Raw genomic sequence first — 18,333 nt, forward strand, 5'->3', positions numbered from 1 at the left:
GTATATATTTATATAAATACATAAAAAGATTTAAAATTTTTATTTTAATTACTGGTCAGTTTTCAAAGTCAGAAACATTTTTTTTAAAGATTTTATTTATTTATTTGACAGATCACAAGTAGTCAGAGAGGCAGACAGAGAGAGAGGGGGAAGCAGGCTCCCCCCTGAGTAGAAAGCCCAATGCGGGGCTCAATCCCAGGACCCTGGGATCATGACCTGAGCCAAAGGCAGAGGCCTTAACCCACTGAGCCACCCAGGCACCCCAGAAACAATTTTTAAATGTAAAAAGAAAAGTATTGGTTTTAATCACTGATCACCTTTCAAGGTTGGAAGCCATTTTAAGGTAAGTAAGATCTTATTCTGAACCAGAGGTGTTATCAGGTTTTACCTGGGATTTGTATGAGCTCAGGGTCCCATTTTAAAATCAAGACCCATGAAAATCAAATATATGTTTGTCTTAATAAAAAGGTCATCTTAATTAATTTTTTATGCATACTACAAGTATTTATTAAATGCTCACTATTTGGCAGATACTGCAGTGGGCACTAATTTTGCTGTGATAACTGAAATCTCTGCCTTCAGCTGAATAAGATAAATGACTTTACTTAAAATCTTAATTAACCTTGATGAAAGAAATTGAAAGAGACCCACAAATTACGAATATGAAACTGTGGTATACCCCCACCCACGGGACCTCTAATGTAAAAAACAGAATTGGTGTTATAAAAATCGTTAGTTTACGGCACATACTTATCACTGTTCATTGATGCGTGAATGGTTTGCTTTCATCAATTTCCTTTTGCACATACACACACACATACACACATGTAATAAGCACTCATAAATCTCCTAATAAGACAAAAGCTAGGATTAAAACTATACCCCCAAACCCTGTACTAATTACCTTGCCTCTCCCAAAAGAAATAAGTAGGGCATTAATGAAAGGTTAGATAAATTGACCAATTAATCAGAAACCCAGAAACAGATCCATATGTATAGTTCAGTGTGTATTAGTACGGCAAGTCACAGAAAAAATTATGGATTATTCAATAATGGAAAAGTGAATTGAGGGAACTCGGAGGGGGAGACGAACCATGAGAGACTATGGACTCTGAGAAACAAACTGAGGGTTTGGGAGGGGAAAGAGGTGGGGGGTTGGGTGAGCCTGGTGGTAGGTATTAAGGAGGGCACATACTGTATGGAGCACTGGATGTGGTGCATAAACAAAGAATCTTGGAACACTAAAAAATTTAAATTCATTTTAAAAAATAGAACATGGAATAGTTATCCTTATAAATAAAAGACAAAATCAGATGCCTACTTCATACAACATACAAAAAATAAAATCAATTCTAGATGGATTAAGAACATAAATTTCAAAAATAAAACTTCTACTTTTCATAGAAAATATAGATGAATATCTTTTAGACATTGGGGTAAGAAATACTTCTTAAGTAAGATACCCCCCAAAATCAGTGATTATTAAAAAGATAATTAATGTGACTATTTTAAATTAAGAATTTTATTTATGAAAGACATCTTGAAGACAAGTTATAACATAGGAAATACAATGTAGGAGAACTTACATACACCATCAGCAAAAAGTCAGTAACAAGATTATGTAAAGGGCACTTGGGTGGATCAGTCGGTTAAGCAACTGACTCTTGATCTCAGTTCAGGTCTTGATCTCAGGGTTGTGAGTTCAACACCTGTGCTGGGCTCCATTTTGGGCAGACTACTTAAAACAAAAAAAGAAAAGAACAGAATACATATAAAAAATCTTTTAAAAAATAAACATAGGGGGTGCCTGGGTGGCTCAGTGGGTTAAGCCGCTGCCTTCGGCTCAGGTCATGATCTCAGGGTCCTGGGATCGAGTCCCACATCGGGCTCTCTGCTCAGCAGGGGGCCTGCTTCCCTTCCTCTTTCTGTGATCTCTTCCCTTCCTCTCTCCTACTGTGATCTCTCTCTGTCAAATAAATAAATAAAAAATCTTAAAAAAAATAAAATAAATAAAAAATAAACATAGGGATGCCTGGGTGGCTCAGTGTGTTAAGCCGCTGCCTTCGGCTCAGGTCATGATCCCAGAGTCCTAGGATCCAGTCCCGCATCGGGCTCCTTGCTCAGCAGGGAGCCTGCTTCTCTCTCTGCCTCTGCCTGCCTCTCTGCCTGCTTGTGTGCTCATTCTCTCTTTCTCTCTGACAAATAAATAAATAAAATCTTTAAAAAAAAAAATCAGGCAAGTAAAAATTGCCTGATTTTAAAAAATAAGCATAAATCAGTTAAAAAAATACATGAACAGATATTTAACAGAAAAAGAAACATAATGGCCAATAATTATAAGAAGAGGCATTAAATAATGTAGTGATCACTTAAATGCAAATGATGACTACGACGAGATGCTATTTTAGTATATTCAGTTAGTATAAGTTTAAATGTCTCCTATGCCAAGTTAGAGGTAATGTGGATACACAACTTCTGTATTACTTGTTAGGGTATAAACTGGAGCAACCAAACTTAAAAACAGTTTGGCCTTATTTCTTAAAGTTGAATATTTTTTACACCTTATGATCCAGAAACTCCAAATCTAGATATGAACCCAAAAGAAGTCTTGTTCATGTGACAAGAAGTGCAGGTATGTTAATAGTAGCACGTGGAAACAATTTAAATGTTCATCAATGAGAGAGTGAATTAACAAAAGATAGTACATTTATACAATGGAATATCACACAACAGTCAAAATAAGTGAACTACAGTAACACCATAGAGTATGAGTGGATCTTAGGAGTAGAATATTAAGTGAAAAAAGGACATCCCCCAAAGATTTCAGCAGCATGATACCTTTTTATAATATTTTAAATAGAATTAAAATAAATACACATGAGGGGCACCTGGGTGGCTCAGCTGGTTAAGCATTTGCCTTCAGCTCGGGTTGTGAGCTCGGTATCTAGGATGGAGGCCCACGTTGAGCCCTGGATAGGGGCTCCCTGCTCAGCGGGGAGTCTGCTTCTGCCTCTCCCCCTGCCTTCCCCCCACCAGCTTATGCTCACTTGCTCCTTTTCTCTCCCTCTCAAATAAATAAGTAAAATCTTAAAAAATAATAAAATAATATATTTGAGGAAAATACACAAACATGCAGCCCATATAAAAAACAAGGAAATGATGAATACAAGATGTCGTGGTCAGCAGTCAGCCCTACATCTTGTATGAAAGAAAAAGGGCAGGAAGGAGAGAAAGAAGGAAGGGAGGGAGGAAGTTAATGATCACCTTGCATATATTTGAATTATAAGTGATACTAATATGCAAATCACACCCAAGGGATAATAGCAAGCTGCTTAAAAAATGACAATTTGCAACTTAACATTCACTTGAGATGGCTTGTACAAATGGACTTGTCTGCACATATGTTGGCAGTACTGATGCAAGAAAAGGCTAAATGACTTGTTCACTGAAAAAAAAAGTTGTCAACCAAAAATAGAAGTTCTGACTTCCAGCCCTGTGATCTCAACAGAAGACAGGATGTTCACTTTATCTAACTGATATAAAATACAACTTCTCTGAGGACTCCATTATTTTGAACTCCTATGTAGGTACATGTAATTACAAGCTTCTAGAATTATGAACTGTTTATCATTTGTCACAGCAAATAGAAAGTCTGAGCTGAGTATTTACCCAACAGTGGATGCTAACAGCCTTCAGAGTCATTACAGACTATTTGTGAGGTTCTGTTTAGATATCTTTAAGATCAATGACCCATTAGCGCAATTACAGTGTAAGATGGTTCCTGCCACACAGAACCCCGTTCTCGCTACCAGAAAGTGACCTGTTGATGTTATAAACGCTCCTCACATTGTTACAAATGTGTCTTTCCCGAGAAAGCTGCAGAAATATAACTTAAAGATTTCGTTTCCCATGAGTTAGTCATTCCGTTTTTGCAATTTCCTGTGATAAAATTATAATTATATTCTTCGAAAAACGCAATGAGTATACTTATTTTTCTCATTATTTTTGCAGTTTAAAAATCTCCATCATATCGTCTTTCTTACAACAATAATACACGGCCTCAGAGTCACATATTCCTACCATCCATAGTTGCTCAGCCTTCTATAATTCCATGTCATTTTTGTGAAGAAAAGCATATGTCACTTGCTATGCAATTACAGATTCATAAAACTGGGAGGATCTTAGAGAGGGAGACCAGCTGAGTTAAGTAGTACATCTCATCTCCACCGATACCAGAATCTTTCATTAGGGAGTAGTCTTCATTTCCTGGGAGGTGAAGCGGGAGCCTAGATCATGGGCCCTTTTGAGAATCGGATAAAGTTATGGTGTTATCCCAAGAAAAACACAGCCATGTGTGTAAGGGTTCATGCCATGTTTTGCTTTTGACATTGAGTTAGTTTTATTAAGATTATGTGATTCTTCTCTTGTAAAAATGAATGGCTGCTGTCTTGAAAATTAATCAAATTAACCAAACCATATAAAAAGAAGAAAATTCTGTGTCTGCTTAAATATATATTTCAATGAGAAGCTTGTTTGATTTGGAAGAAGTTAAAGTTTGGAGTGATCTTTTACAAGGAAATATTTGTGTCATTTTTAGTATTCAGTCAGTTCTGAGTCTGTTTTAATACCAGCAAGGGCACAAAGTTGCCGCCTGCGGCACTTTCAAAAGCAAACAGAATTAAGCTCCATTATGGCAGAACAGACTTATGTCAAGACACTTGAACTTCCTTCAAGACACTTCAAGTTGAATTTAGGTCCTACCAAATCCTGTGTCCTTAGGGCAAATAAAGTTATTTTGGGGAAAGGTTGGCATCAACAATGAATGCAGCCTTTGTCAGCAAAGAAAGACGTTTGAAATCTTTTTTTTTTTTTTTTCAATTTAAATCATGTATGCAGAAGTAACCTTTAAAAGAGTTTTGCAGTCTTTTCAGTTGCTCTAGTTCTTTCCCATGGTTAAACTGACAAGGCTTTCTCATTTTCAACTCCCTTTCCCCTCACAAATATCCTTGCTTCAGCTCTGGAAAGGTCACAAGTTTTCAGTTCTAATGTCTCCTTCCAAAATGGCAGACATTTCTAGCAGCTATCATACAGTGTCTCTGGAATCTGATGACTAGCCTCCTTCTTACAGCCATTTTAGATGTTACTACAAGAAAGTCTAGCTACAAATGAACCTCTCTTGTCAATCTGTTCTAAGATACCAGGAAAAATAAATCCGATACTTAAAAAATGAATAAAGTGAAATTTCTGACCCAAGTTCAACCGAGTGCATTAACACTTATCCTTGGGAAAGCAAAAAAAAAAAAAAAAAAAAAACCACCCCAAAACAAACAAACAAACAAACAAACAAAACCTTTGACAGTAAAGAGAACACAGTTTGCTCCATTTCTAAATAAAACCTTAGAAAGCTATAGGTTCTAGGCTACGGCTTTGAAATTATTGGGCCACTTTTCCCAGAGCAGGCAAGATATCTTTTAGGATAATCGTCAGAGTCTTTGACACTAATGCCTGCTGATGTTGAAAAGTAATAAATCTCCATAAAAAGTAAAAGCTCCGTCTTTTACAGTAATCGAGCTGGATGTTGAACCCAGAAACTCCTAATGCTACCCCATATGCTCTCTGAATATGAAGAGTTTTCTTCCATCTGGAGTTCTGCAGAACCAAGAAACTTTTTACCGTTGGAACAACTTGGCTCTTTAAATTACCCATGGGGTAACACACACACACACACACACACAGACTTCAATAGGACCCTCAGCACTCACATGATAGATAAAAATCAGAGCTTTACCGAAACAATCAGACTTTACACTAATTGCATGCCAAACAGCTATTTTCACCATAACGGGTTTCAAAATAGTAGCAAAATGTCAGAGTTCAGGAATAGGTTATAGCAAATGAACAGAGGCACTCTTTGAGATTTTTGTTGTTCTTGTAGTTCTGAGCAACCCACCCGTTCAGACATTTCTAGAGTACCTGATTTGATCAAGCTTTCCCCGATTATTTATGGTTCCTTTGGCTTGGAGACATGTCAAGACACGCGGGGACAAATACAAGTTTTGGTAAAGAACATAAAAATTCTCTATCGTGCGATGAATCTTCAGGATGCTCAGAAATAAGATTTATTGACTTCATGCTCTTCTTGGCAGGAAACATATCACACAAGGAACAATCTAGCTTTCATGTCCTATCACATTTGGCAGTGCAAATAAAATCAAGGGAAATGTATAAGAGCCATCAAGCTTTCTTTCGTCATCTGCCAACTTAAGCTAAATTCAATATGAACAGAAAGATACGTGTAAACATATGTCAGACACATTTTTTGTTAATTCCCTTGAATGTAATACTATTCTAGATGCCATTATATAACAGATTGATAATTTTACATAATGAACCCATGCCATTCTGTCCATGTTTAAAGTAAAACATTAAAAACATATTTTTCCATGAAACTTTTGCACACAAATGGAAGGGAATAAAAATAAGGCATATAAATATAAATTCTGTACTATATATATGTATATGTAAGTATATAAATAAATTATTAAAGCATACAAATATATTTGCTTTTACTTTACCGACAACATGAAGTTTATACATGACATTAAGTTAAAAACTCTTGTGCAAAAATGGGTCTGAAATATGACCGTCCAACCTCTGCTGTTGTTACAGGAAGCTTCTTACATTATAAAAGAGCCAATTGGTGGTTATTGCTAATTATCTATAATCTGCTACTTTTCACCCAGTGGTCCACATTGGTTATATCCCTTTCACTTTATCCTACCAAATAATAAATGACAAATATGTTACCCACTGTTTTTTTTTTTTTTTTTCTTTTGTGGTTAACAATCACCAAGTCCTTAACTTCTTGTAGAATGACAAGGTTTCCAGATTCCTTACTACACTGGTTTATTCTAAAACCACTCCAGATTGTCAAGATATTTTTTAAAATGTGAGCTTCCTATTGAGAAAAAGATTTTTCACTTGTTTGGACGATTAATAACTACAGAACAATTATTCTTTGTATTTATAACTAATGTTTCTATTAGAAAACAATAAAATTTTATTGTCTTGTCACTAAAACCACTGATTTTTTCACCAGAGTAACTACCATTTCTTGCCTGCTTCTTCTTTTAGCTATACTTCTAGTTATACTGTGTTAGTCTAAGTATTTTATACCTTTTAGTCTCATTTGATTTAACCTTCCCAACAGCCCCACAAAGTTATTATTGTCTTCCTTTATGTTAAAAAAAGGATAAACCTGGGCACTTGGGTGTCTCAGTTGGTTAGGCATTTGCTTTCAGCTCAGGTCATGACCTCAGGGTCCTGGATTGAGTCCCGCATCGGGCTCTCCGCTCAGTGGGGAGTCTGCTTCTCCCTCTCATTCCGCCTCTGTGCTCTCTCAGTATCTCTCTCTCTCTCTCAAATTAATAAATAAGAATATTTGGGGGGGGGGGGACACCTGGGTGGCTGCCGTTAAGTGGCTGCCGTCCGTTCAAGTCATGATCCCAGGACCCTGCCTCGGGCTCCCTGCTCAGCAGAGAGCCTGTTTCTCCCCCTCTCCCTCTCCCTGCCACCCGGCCTACTTGTGCTCTCTATCTCTCTGTCAAATAAATAAATAAAATCTTTTTAAATAAAATAAAATAAATTTCAAAAAATCATTTTTTTTAAAAAGGATACACAAAACCAAGAACACAGAAGTTAAGTAATGAGTACAGCAAGAGCATATCATTAAAGGGCTAAGCAATGATTTGAGTCCAGGTTGTCAGAATTCGTGGTCAGTGCTCTGTAGGACTCCATATTCTTGCCATTGTCCCAATACACAACGCAAAGCCATGATTCCACATCAGTCTGCCGCCCTTCATTCCTTCCTTCCTACCTTTTTCTTTCTTCCTTTCTCAGCTGCTTCCTTCCCTTCCACTCTTCCTTCCTCCCACTCTCTTTTCTCCTCCTACGTATCCTTACTTCATCTCTTCTTGTCAATACTGATCCACATACATGTTTTCTTTCTTTTTTTTCTTTTTTTAAAGATTTTATGTATTTATTTGACAGAGAGAGATCACAAGTAGGCAGAGAGGCAGGCAGAGAGAGAGGGAAGCAGGCCCCCTGCTGAGCAGAGAGCCCAACACAGGACTAGATCCCAGGACCCTGAGATCATAACCTGAGCCGAAGGCAGCAGTTTAACGCACTGAGCCACCCACGCGCCCCCACATACGTGTTTTCCTAAGGTAATTATAAATCTGTATTCTGCCATACCGCCCACCATTAGTTTTCTCATAAAGCTGATTAAACGTACTGCCCACATTTTCATGCACACAGTAGATTAAGATGTACAGAACGGCACCAAAAACAAACATGTGTGTCATAATAGTATGTCCCAGATCGCCGTGGCAGTAGGGTACAATGGCTCTGTTAATTTTGTTTTCATGATTAACGTTGGGGCAATGAGTAGGTCCATTAGTCTTACGGGTTTTCTTAAATCTAGCCTATAGAAACTTGACACTTCTCCCCCAACCCTGTTTTCCATTTCCTGACTTACCAAAACACTGGACCTAGGGATAATTTGGGAGTCTACTCTTCAATTACAATAGCATCCTCTGATTGGATGCCAGACTCTGTACTCTGTGACTTTACATACAAGATCTCTAATTGTCAGAATCACTTCAAGACTGTTGGTATCATTCCATTATTAAAAATTAACGAATAAAATATTACAGAGGACTGAAATAAGTAGCCAAGTTGGGATTCAAACATTGGTCATTGACTTGACTACAACACTGCTCTAATGAGGTTGCTGCCACCCCCCCCACACACACACACCTCCCCCCATCTGACAGAATGCATAACAGTGACAGTTAATACATTCCTGGTGGGAGGCATTGTGGTGGTAATTCCTAATCTATAAATCCCTTCAGGGAAAGAATCTCACTGGAGACTAAGAGCCATTGATTAGCAGACTGATACATTCTAAATATCTCTTCTAAGTGGCTTATAACTTTAAGTATATAAAACAAAGAAATTCCTTTATAAGGCAACAATGTAAGACTTAGATAGGGTGGGAGGTGGTGCTGGAGGGTTAAGGAGCTCCACCCTCAGGGAGAAAAAAAAAAATGAGAATAGGAGCAAATGGAAAATAATCTAGTAGCAAAATCCATGACCTAAGTGTCTCAATTTAAAATTAATGAGTCACCTAATGGGCATAGGTACTTATAGTGGTTATCAATTTTAATTTCATATAGTTTTAAAAAGATTTACTCTAGCTTACCAAAAATAACAACATAGACTTTTGATTTACAGCAGTTAAAGGGTTGCTTGCTACAGCTTATAACATTTACCCAAGCTAAATTTGGCTTGATAGTTGTGTATTATCAGTCAGGATGGCTTGAATTATGTTGTGGTACTATAACCCCAATATCCTGGAGGCTTAAAGTAACAAAGGTGTATTTCTTGCTCAGGCTATGTGTTTGCAAAAGCTTGGCTAAAGCCCATATTTCTCATTTTCTCCCTCTGCAACCCAGGCTGATTGATCCTTTATCAGGTAAAACATCACTAGTCCCATGGTAAAGGGGAAGGAACACAACATATCACGCACTGACTCAAAGGCTTCACCAAGGCAATGGCACACATCACCTCCATTCACATTTTCTTCGCCAAAGCAGTTGTCATAACCACATCCTGCTTTAAGGAGTTTGGGGAAATCCAACTGTAACATGTGCTAAGAAGGAGAGGAGAACTGGAATGTTTTCCAACAATCCTACTGACTCTCACAGAAGGATTCCATATGGAGTTGGATTACTTTCTTAATCTACAGTTCTACTACATTAGAGCATACTAGCACACAGCATCTGGTGACTGGCCAAGCAAGGCAGTCTTTGGTGACTATGTCATTTGGTTCTGCATTTTGGTTCTCACATGAATATGATAGTCATAAATGTGGGAGCAAGTCATCACCACAGACCGCTCTCAGCAGCACATCAAATATCGGATCAATGAGCATATCACCCTGGAAATCAGGAATCCTGAATGTTGCAAAACTTGGAAGATGATGGTGGCAAATAAATTCATTCTGTTTTTTATTATTTTAGTTTCAGAAAGAATTTCTTTGAATTTTGTTGCAGAAATTGGACATCCCCTTAAAATATGACCACTCAGATACTATTGATTTCTTTCTCTGAGGCGCAAAGAACATGAAGTGGCAGGGAAAATTTCATCTCTTGGCAATCGAGCTATTTGAATTCAATCCAAGTTCAACCTTCAGTTCTCATGGGAAATTCTCTTATCCGAAGCCAACGTTTTATAATCCCTATATTTCAACCCTATATTTCCTTATATTTCAATTTATAAACTTAGGTCACTCAACCTAAATAGTAGAGTGAGGAACTAAAACTTGAAGAAGCCACTTAAAATCCCAGAAATGGTCCTTACTGGGAATATATCAGTACCATAAAATTTTATTTCATCTCTCATTCAAAAAGTTCTGTGAACTTTCTCTTGTCAGCCAGTGTCTCTCACTATGGGAGAGCAGAAGCATGTGGCAGTTCATTTACCAGCCATGCACTTCAAAATTACTTGCACAGAATAGGTGCAATTTAATTATTAATCAGGTCCTTTTAAGATCTTTCAGCAAGAAAACACAATATCAAGGTACATGAGTATTGCAAACTACTCTCTGTATTCTGTGGCTAAAGCTGTGTATGGACTGGCATTCAAGTGAAACTCATTAATAGATCGAGGTCTTTTCTAGTTATACACATACATGGTCTTGCTTCAGTCCTGAGCTCAACATGATTTTGTCCATCTTTATTAGAGATCACAGAAGAAGAGTTACAAACAGAAAACATCAAGTGTCTTTTAATCATTGATCTGCAGCAAAAAAACAAAATAAAATTTCATTAAACCATGTCTCCCCTATAAATACTGCCCATAGGCCAAGAGTTGATTTAGTGGTCGCATCCAAATGTAAAGCAAAACATGGGATTGGAACAATAACTACTGTTACACTTGCGTAAGGCAATTCAAAAAAATTGGCCATTGATTGTCCTGCCTTTTTTTTTTTAAGATTTTATTTATTTATTTGACAGACAGAGATCACAAGTAGGCAGAGAGGCAGGCAGAGAGAGGAGGAAGCAGGCTCCTTGCCAAGCAGAGAGCCCGATGCGGGGCTCGATCCCAGGACTCTGGGATCATGACTTAAGCTGAAGTCAGAGGCTTTAACCCACTGAGCCACCCAGGCGCCCCGTTTTTTTGTTTTGTTCTGTTTTGTTTGTTTTTTTTTAGCAAAATTAGGATTTTACGGTCTTCTTGACAATGACCTGCACCTGTTTTCGCTCTGGTAAGCCTGACAAAGGGCTACCTGTCATGACAAACACATAACTTTCACACTGGGAAGTATTAACTAGCAAATATCCCTGAAAAATCAAATAATTTAATCATAGAGATTCTGAGCATAATTTGAGTAAGAATAATACCTGAATTATAATTGAATAAGAATAAGAACAAGAATTGAATAAGAAACTGTAACTTCAAAGGTTTCACGACAGTATAATAGTATCCAAGAGACCAAGAGGGAAAGGATCCTTGACTCCAAAAAATTTAATTTTCACATATTTGCTGTTGTACGTCGTACTTCCTAGCTGCCCTTTTCTTTCCTGGCTTGTGGATTCACCTGTCTGGCAACATGGGTTCATGTTTTACATTTTTATTGAAGACCTTGTTACTACATGGAGATACAATACAATTCTATGATTCAGAATTGTTGAATACATATTGCTATTTTTACTGTGACTTCCCAGTTAATGTACAGTGACATAATGAGAATAACAAGGAACATTCCAAACTTAAGTATGAATGATATCATAAAACTAGCGTGGAATATGAGTCAAGATGAAGTGATGAAAACAGTTTCTGTATAACATGCATGGCCCTTCAGGACAAAATTATTATAAGGACCTTACTGTGAACCTAAAATTAAATCTCATTAGTCCAAATTTATAAAATGTAAGGCAGATAAATTACATCACCTATTTCCCTCCGAAATTATTGGACTGCCCGTAGTTCAGTTACAGATTTCCGTGGATCACTAATGATACACACAGAACGCTTTACCACAGATGGGGTTTGGAAGTTATGTTTCTAATGCCAATATAATGTCTTCATATTTATTTTCTTTTTTACTTTTATTCTCTTTTTCCTTAATAAACTCTTTAAAGAAAAAGGCCTGTGCATTTGTTTGAACACATACCCATAACACAACTGTGTTCAACTGACTTTGGAGAGGATGACAGTAGATAATTTATTATTGGGGGCTTCTAGTGGAGCAAATATGCTGGATTTAGGGACTTTAGATTCTAAGTAGTTATTAAATAATGAATTATTACTTAGAACCTGATGGGGAAGAAATGATGGATAGGCTACATCTCCAGACCCAGCCTCTCCTCCAGGCTCAAGCCTCAGATGCCTACCAGACTCCTACTTGGATGCCGGAAAAGCATCATCAACTTACTCTTGTCCACAACAGAGCCCTTCGACAGTCCAAATTTGGTCCAGCTGCAAAGATTCCTACCCAGTTATGTAACCATTCACCCAACAGTTCAAGCTGAAACCTTGATTGAGACCTGTCTCTCTCACCTGTGTACCCAGCGCATGAACAATTCCTGTTAACTTGACTTCCAAAAAGCACACCTTGAACCTGACGACTTACACTGTTAACCATGCAAGCTGCCATCATCTAGCCTCTCACTCGATCTGCTCATGACTTTGTTCCTGCAATCTCTGATTTCTTCTCTTGCCCACACACTTGTATTCTCTCACAGCAGTCAGAGGACCCTTTTAAAAATCCAGTCAGGTCAGGGCAAAACTCTCCAAGGGCTTTCTCCCAATGCTTAGAATGAAATCCACTGTCCCAACCTTAGCATGCAAGGCCTTATGTGATCTGATCTCTGGCTGCCTCTGGGAAGTCTACCTTGCTTATTTTACTGCAGACGGTCTGGTTTGGGGGACATTCCTTCTATGGACTCAGATCATTCTTGGTTTTTGCACTTGTGGTTTCTTCTGCCTGAAAAACTCTACCTCACTTATATTTGTGACGTGCTCAATTACTTCAGTTAGGCTATTTTCTCACCACCTCAACTCAATTAGGTTATTTTCTTACCACCTCAACTTAACAGAACTTTACTCCTACCTCCCCTAATCCTGCTTTATTAATTTCCATAGTTTTGTCACCCTCTGACATTGTATTGCATATTTATTTAATCATATTCTCACTGGAAAGTAAATTCCATGAAGATAGATACTTCACATTGATCATATGCCAAACTCCCAGTGAGGAGAGTTATATATTTGATGTGTCCTATTCTTCAGTTAGTTCTGCGGAGAGTAAAAGAGATGATAGAATATCTAAAAATGAAAATCGGCCATCAAATCTCAGAGGAGTAGCACTCTGTGAAGGAAGAAAAGTGTGTGTAGGGAATCTAACCTTGATCTACAGAGTAACTACAGAAATTTACCTCAGAGAGGCCCACAGGGTTTTCACATAGTCATACCTTTCCCACTGAGCAGCCGGTGGCCAAGAACTCACACACTTTGAGAAATTTCCTTTCAGCTTTTGGTTAAATCCACAGTTTTGAACTTGGAGACACAATTATGGTTATTTACTTAAGCTGTGTTCATTATAAAGAACACTTCAATAGCAAACAACTTTACCTGATATTTAGCACAAGCTTAGTTTAAGTCAAATCTCAGCAAAATCCAAACTGTAACCACACTGGATAGGCTACAGTTTAAACTTGTAGTGAAAGAGGTTTTGTATGTCTCTATCTTAGTCCCCTAGGTCTTTCCTGTGTGGTGACTGTTAGCATTGTTGAGGTAAAAATAAATGCATTAGCTATAGGTAGAACTGCAAAGAGAAAGGGAAGTTGATAACAGTATTCCTTGTCAAGTGTATGTCCTTCACCAGAACAACTCTCCGGATTGTCACTGGGTTCAACTGACTTTGGAGAGGATGACAGTAGATAATTTATTATTGGGGGCTTCTAGTGGAGCAAATATGCTGGATTTAGGGACTTTAGGTTCTAAGTAATTATTAAATAATGAATTATTACTTAGAACCTGATGGGGAAGAAATGATGGGCTTACTTAATATTATTTTGTTCAAAAAACAATATGGCTTATACATCCCAAATGAAGTATTTTATAACCAATTAAATTCATTAGTGGACTAGTCAATGCCACCACAAGTCAATGCAAAAATTCAGTCATTTCTACACACTTGGATATGTTAGGCTTCTTGCAACCACCAGCGAGGAAAGCATTACAAAAATTTGTTAGAAGGGCATAGCAGTCTGTTCAGAGATTTTCCATTATTTCACTAGACAGCAATGTTTGGATAATTATAACATTAGTCCGTAGGAAGTAACTCTTCCAGATTTATCTAAGATTCAGTTGAGTGTCCTTTTAAGAAAAGCTCAACCCTCACGAATTATGACTATTTTGAACTGAATTTCCATATGACTGCATGTGGCCACAAAGTAACTTAGACTACAAGTATGTAATAGTTAACCTGCTGAGGGAGTGACCTCATCGGTACCATAAGGTCAACATTTGGTTTTACACGAATGTATAAATCCTGACTGGATCTAATTTAAGAATTTAGCAGACTAAATCATATTTTATCATCTGTCCAAGGAACTAAAAACAGAAAGCTTAAATGTAGCTCCAGTCTTAACTATTCAACTGTTTGTGTGGAAAAGACATGCTTTCTCTTCAGAAGACATATGGCTAAATAGAAGTGATTAAAATTTTAGTGTCATACCTCTCGAATAGCAGTACAAAACTCACTCTGAAGCACTTTTTTGAGGGATTGTAGCTTGTGCACTGGTACTTCTCCAGATTCCTGTAGTTTTTCCAGTAATTCAATTGCTCTGGCAACATCTGAAAAAAAAAAAAAAATCAAAATAGAGACATCTAGAATCAACTGTATCTCATCAGCAAAGTACTATTATTCCAGTTGAATGGTGCAATGAAAAACAAGTGGAATGAATTGCAAAACCACAACTTAAAATTCATAGCTTATTGATCTAATCTTTTGGTAAAAAGTCATTTTAATTTGTTCTACACAATTCGTCGCTGAATATGCCTTCCTCGGTGGCATTTCATGTATGTTATTTCTGTCACACACACTAGTTTGAATATTCTCTTAGCAAAGAAGAGTAGGAAACATGCCTTTTATTGACACCCAATAACAAAATAAGTCCTGTAAATTTTGTCTCTGAGATGCCGTTTGCAGTCTGACTCTTCCTTTCCCATACTATATTTATCACATCGGCAATTTTACATTTATTAGTGTCATGATTTGATCAATGTGCATTTCTTCCACTTACTGATAAACTCTTACAGGGTAGGAACTTCTCTAAGTTTGGCCACCTTTGCATCCCCAGAGTCTGGTATAATATAGTGACTAAATATCTGATGAATTAATTAATTAATTAATGGGCTCTATCCATTTAACTGCTTCTCTATTATTCTAAGCCCACATCATTATCTCCTTTCTGTTCAGACAGAGTCATTCCTTCTCCTCCAATCTCTTCATAAGGTCCATAAGGTTATCTTCCTAAAGAATCTGATCATGTACCTACCTACCAACTTTTAGAATAGTACCAAGCAAAAGAATTTTCTGTAACAATTAAGTTAAAGGCTCCTCTTGTACTTGACAACATCAAAAGTTAATGTATCAAGAACCACTGTCTTTTATACCCATAGCTTTAAAATTCCCAGCATGGTTTTGTACTGCCAAAAAAAAAAAAAAAAAAAAAAAGATATGATGAAAGACCCCTTCCTTTAAAAATACTTATGGTGATCTCTTCTACTTGTTGTAGTCACTAGCTCAGTGAAGAGTCATGTAGGTATTTATGTGTAAGATAGAGGGTTTTCAGTTCCTAAGGGATTAGTTCCAGAAAGCATCCCATATCCCTGCCATCATATTTTAAATTCATCCATCTATCCACCCATCCATCCATCCACTAATTTGTGTTCCTATTAGAGCAGGCACTAAGTTTGACAGTAAGAATAAGACACACATCCCTTCCGAACTCACAGTCAAATGAGGAGACTATAACAGCATGGCTACCTATAATAAAATCATTACCTCCTTGGAATTTAGGTTAGCATACATGTATGTATCTAATCAAAAAAAAAAAAATAACCAGTAAGCAACTTTAATGGAGACTCTCCCTTGAAGTATTGCCAACTAATTTTCAAGTGTGGCCCAACAAAGCAAAAATCATGAAATCGACACAACACTGCCAGTTTGAAAACTTGGTCTTTTTGTACATAAACTGGAAGTCGATGTAGTCAATTGGATAATACCAGCCATATTCACAATCAGTAAGTTACCAAGCTAAGAATTTCATGCATTTTTTACTGCACAGAAGACTCTACCTAGATGTCCACAGGTATATGGAATTCTCCACATGTTAAAAACTGAGCTCATTAATATTTTTCCTGAAGGTAGTTTTTCTCTTTCCATATTCCATAATTCCATTAATAACACCCCCACCCAGCCTGTCCTGCAAGCTAGACAATGGCAACATTGTTCACATGCACCCCCACATGCAGTTAGTCAGTGGCAGTGAAGATGCTATCTCAAATATCCCTTTTGAATGGAGCCCTTTTGCTTGATGACTTCAGAAAAGCCTTTATTATTTTTCACTTACAGAACTGAAACATCTCCCAACTGTTCTTTATGTTAGCCTTTTCTTGCTCATTCTATCCTCCACCTTGTTTCCAGAATGACTACCCTGAATGATAAACCTCATTATTATCTCCCCTACGTAACACCTTCTCTGGCTTCCCACTGCTTACAAGGTGAAGTTCAGACCAGGTAGGGTTTCACTCAAGGCCCTTCACAACCAACCGCTTCTGACTCATCTCTAAGAACTTTTCCCTGCTCATTGTTATTTTGAACATCCAAACTTTCTGTTATTCTAGGATGTGGCACAGAATTGCAACCTATATGGCTTTGCACACATCATCCCCTGTTCCTGAAACACAGTTAAGTCACTCATCCGTGCTATGCATAGGATACAGTGGTAAAGGACACAGCTGCTTGTTGTCCCTTTCATGACATTTATAGGTTTGAGGAATCACAGACACACAGTAAAGCGGACATGTCCTATAGAAGAATCACTACAGGTTGCTGCATGGACCTAATGAAGGCATTTATCATCATTCAGGAGGCCAGGAAGGGCCTCTTCATGGAATTAATAGGTAAGCAGGGTCTTAGGTAGGAGGTGCAGGGTGGGGAAACGGAAACAATGTCTCCAGCAAGTCAACGCAGACTGAAGTCTGGTCAACAGAGTGTGGGGCACTCAGAGAACTGAAAAAAGTTCAGTATGGCTCAAGCTGAAAGCAAGGCAAGGGTAGCAAGAAATGAAATAGAGAGAAATCACATCATGGAAACTGTTTTAAATCATGGGGGAAGACTTGGCTTAAATAGCATCTCCTTGGCATGGCTTTCCTGATTCTCCAAGGCAGTTGAAGTTTCTCCCTTATCTGTGATCCCACAGTTCTCTTGACTCATCCGCTGTAGTAATTCCTACTCTCTGCTCTGCCTCTGTTTGCATGTCTATCTCCCTCCTTTACCCTTGCAAATCTATGAGCTTCTTGAGGGGTCGGAACAATATCTTATTTGCCAATGTATCCATGGTTCAATGCAGAGTACTTGGCAAATATCAGAAGTTTAATACACACTTACCGAATGAGTGATAGATTAATTAATGAAACTAACTCAGGAAAGCAGGGGTTAGAGGTTTGTGTCTATAGGGACACATGACTTCTCATGAGACTAGACCTCCTTGGTCAAGACTGGCATGGATCTGGTATGGGAGAAGGAGGGAAGCATGCATCTCTAGGCTAGAGGCCACTGAGTAACCAACCACACTGAGGGAAAATGACCCCAACCTGAATCCTCGGGAATTCTCAACCTTGACTGCACATTATAATTTTCTGGGATACATTTAAAAATTATTAATGCCTAAGACTTCTCCCCAGCCCACCCTCCCCCCCAAATTATGCCAGAATATTCACAACACCGGTTGTGAACTACTGGTTGAGTAGTCTGGTCAACAGAGTGTGGGGCACTCAGAGAACTGAAAGGAGTTCAGTATGGCTCAAGCTGAAAGCAAGGTTGAGAACTACTGGTCTACTTGGCATGGGTATTTTTATAGCCCCTATGTGATTCTAATGTGTCCCCAGGGTTTAAAAGCTCTGATACAGACTAATGTCTCTAAACCATGAATGTATCTAGCAATCACCTGGGGGAAGTTATTAAAACATATGTTC

The 18,333-nt window shown here is 37.9% G+C and overlaps 1 protein-coding gene across 3 annotated transcripts in view; it reads right to left on the bottom strand.

Moving 5' to 3' along the window:
- The window catches only part of LIN7A (lin-7 homolog A, crumbs cell polarity complex component), a 153,719-nt gene that overhangs the window by 66,805 nt on the left and 68,581 nt on the right, over window positions 1–18,333 (bottom strand). For all 3 annotated transcript variants that reach the window (XM_059186446.1, XM_059186445.1, XM_059186447.1), the window contains exon 2: window positions 14,807–14,925. Coding sequence is in view for 1 of the 3 variants with exons in the window: in XM_059186445.1 (XP_059042428.1) it covers window positions 14,807–14,925 (119 nt within the window). In the remaining 2 variants the exon portion in view is untranslated. The remainder of the gene's footprint in view (window positions 1–14,806; window positions 14,926–18,333) is intronic.

The sequence above is a fragment of the Mustela lutreola genome, chromosome 8, assembly GCF_030435805.1.
Source record: "Mustela lutreola isolate mMusLut2 chromosome 8, mMusLut2.pri, whole genome shotgun sequence".
NCBI lineage: Eukaryota > Metazoa > Chordata > Mammalia > Carnivora > Mustelidae > Mustela > Mustela lutreola.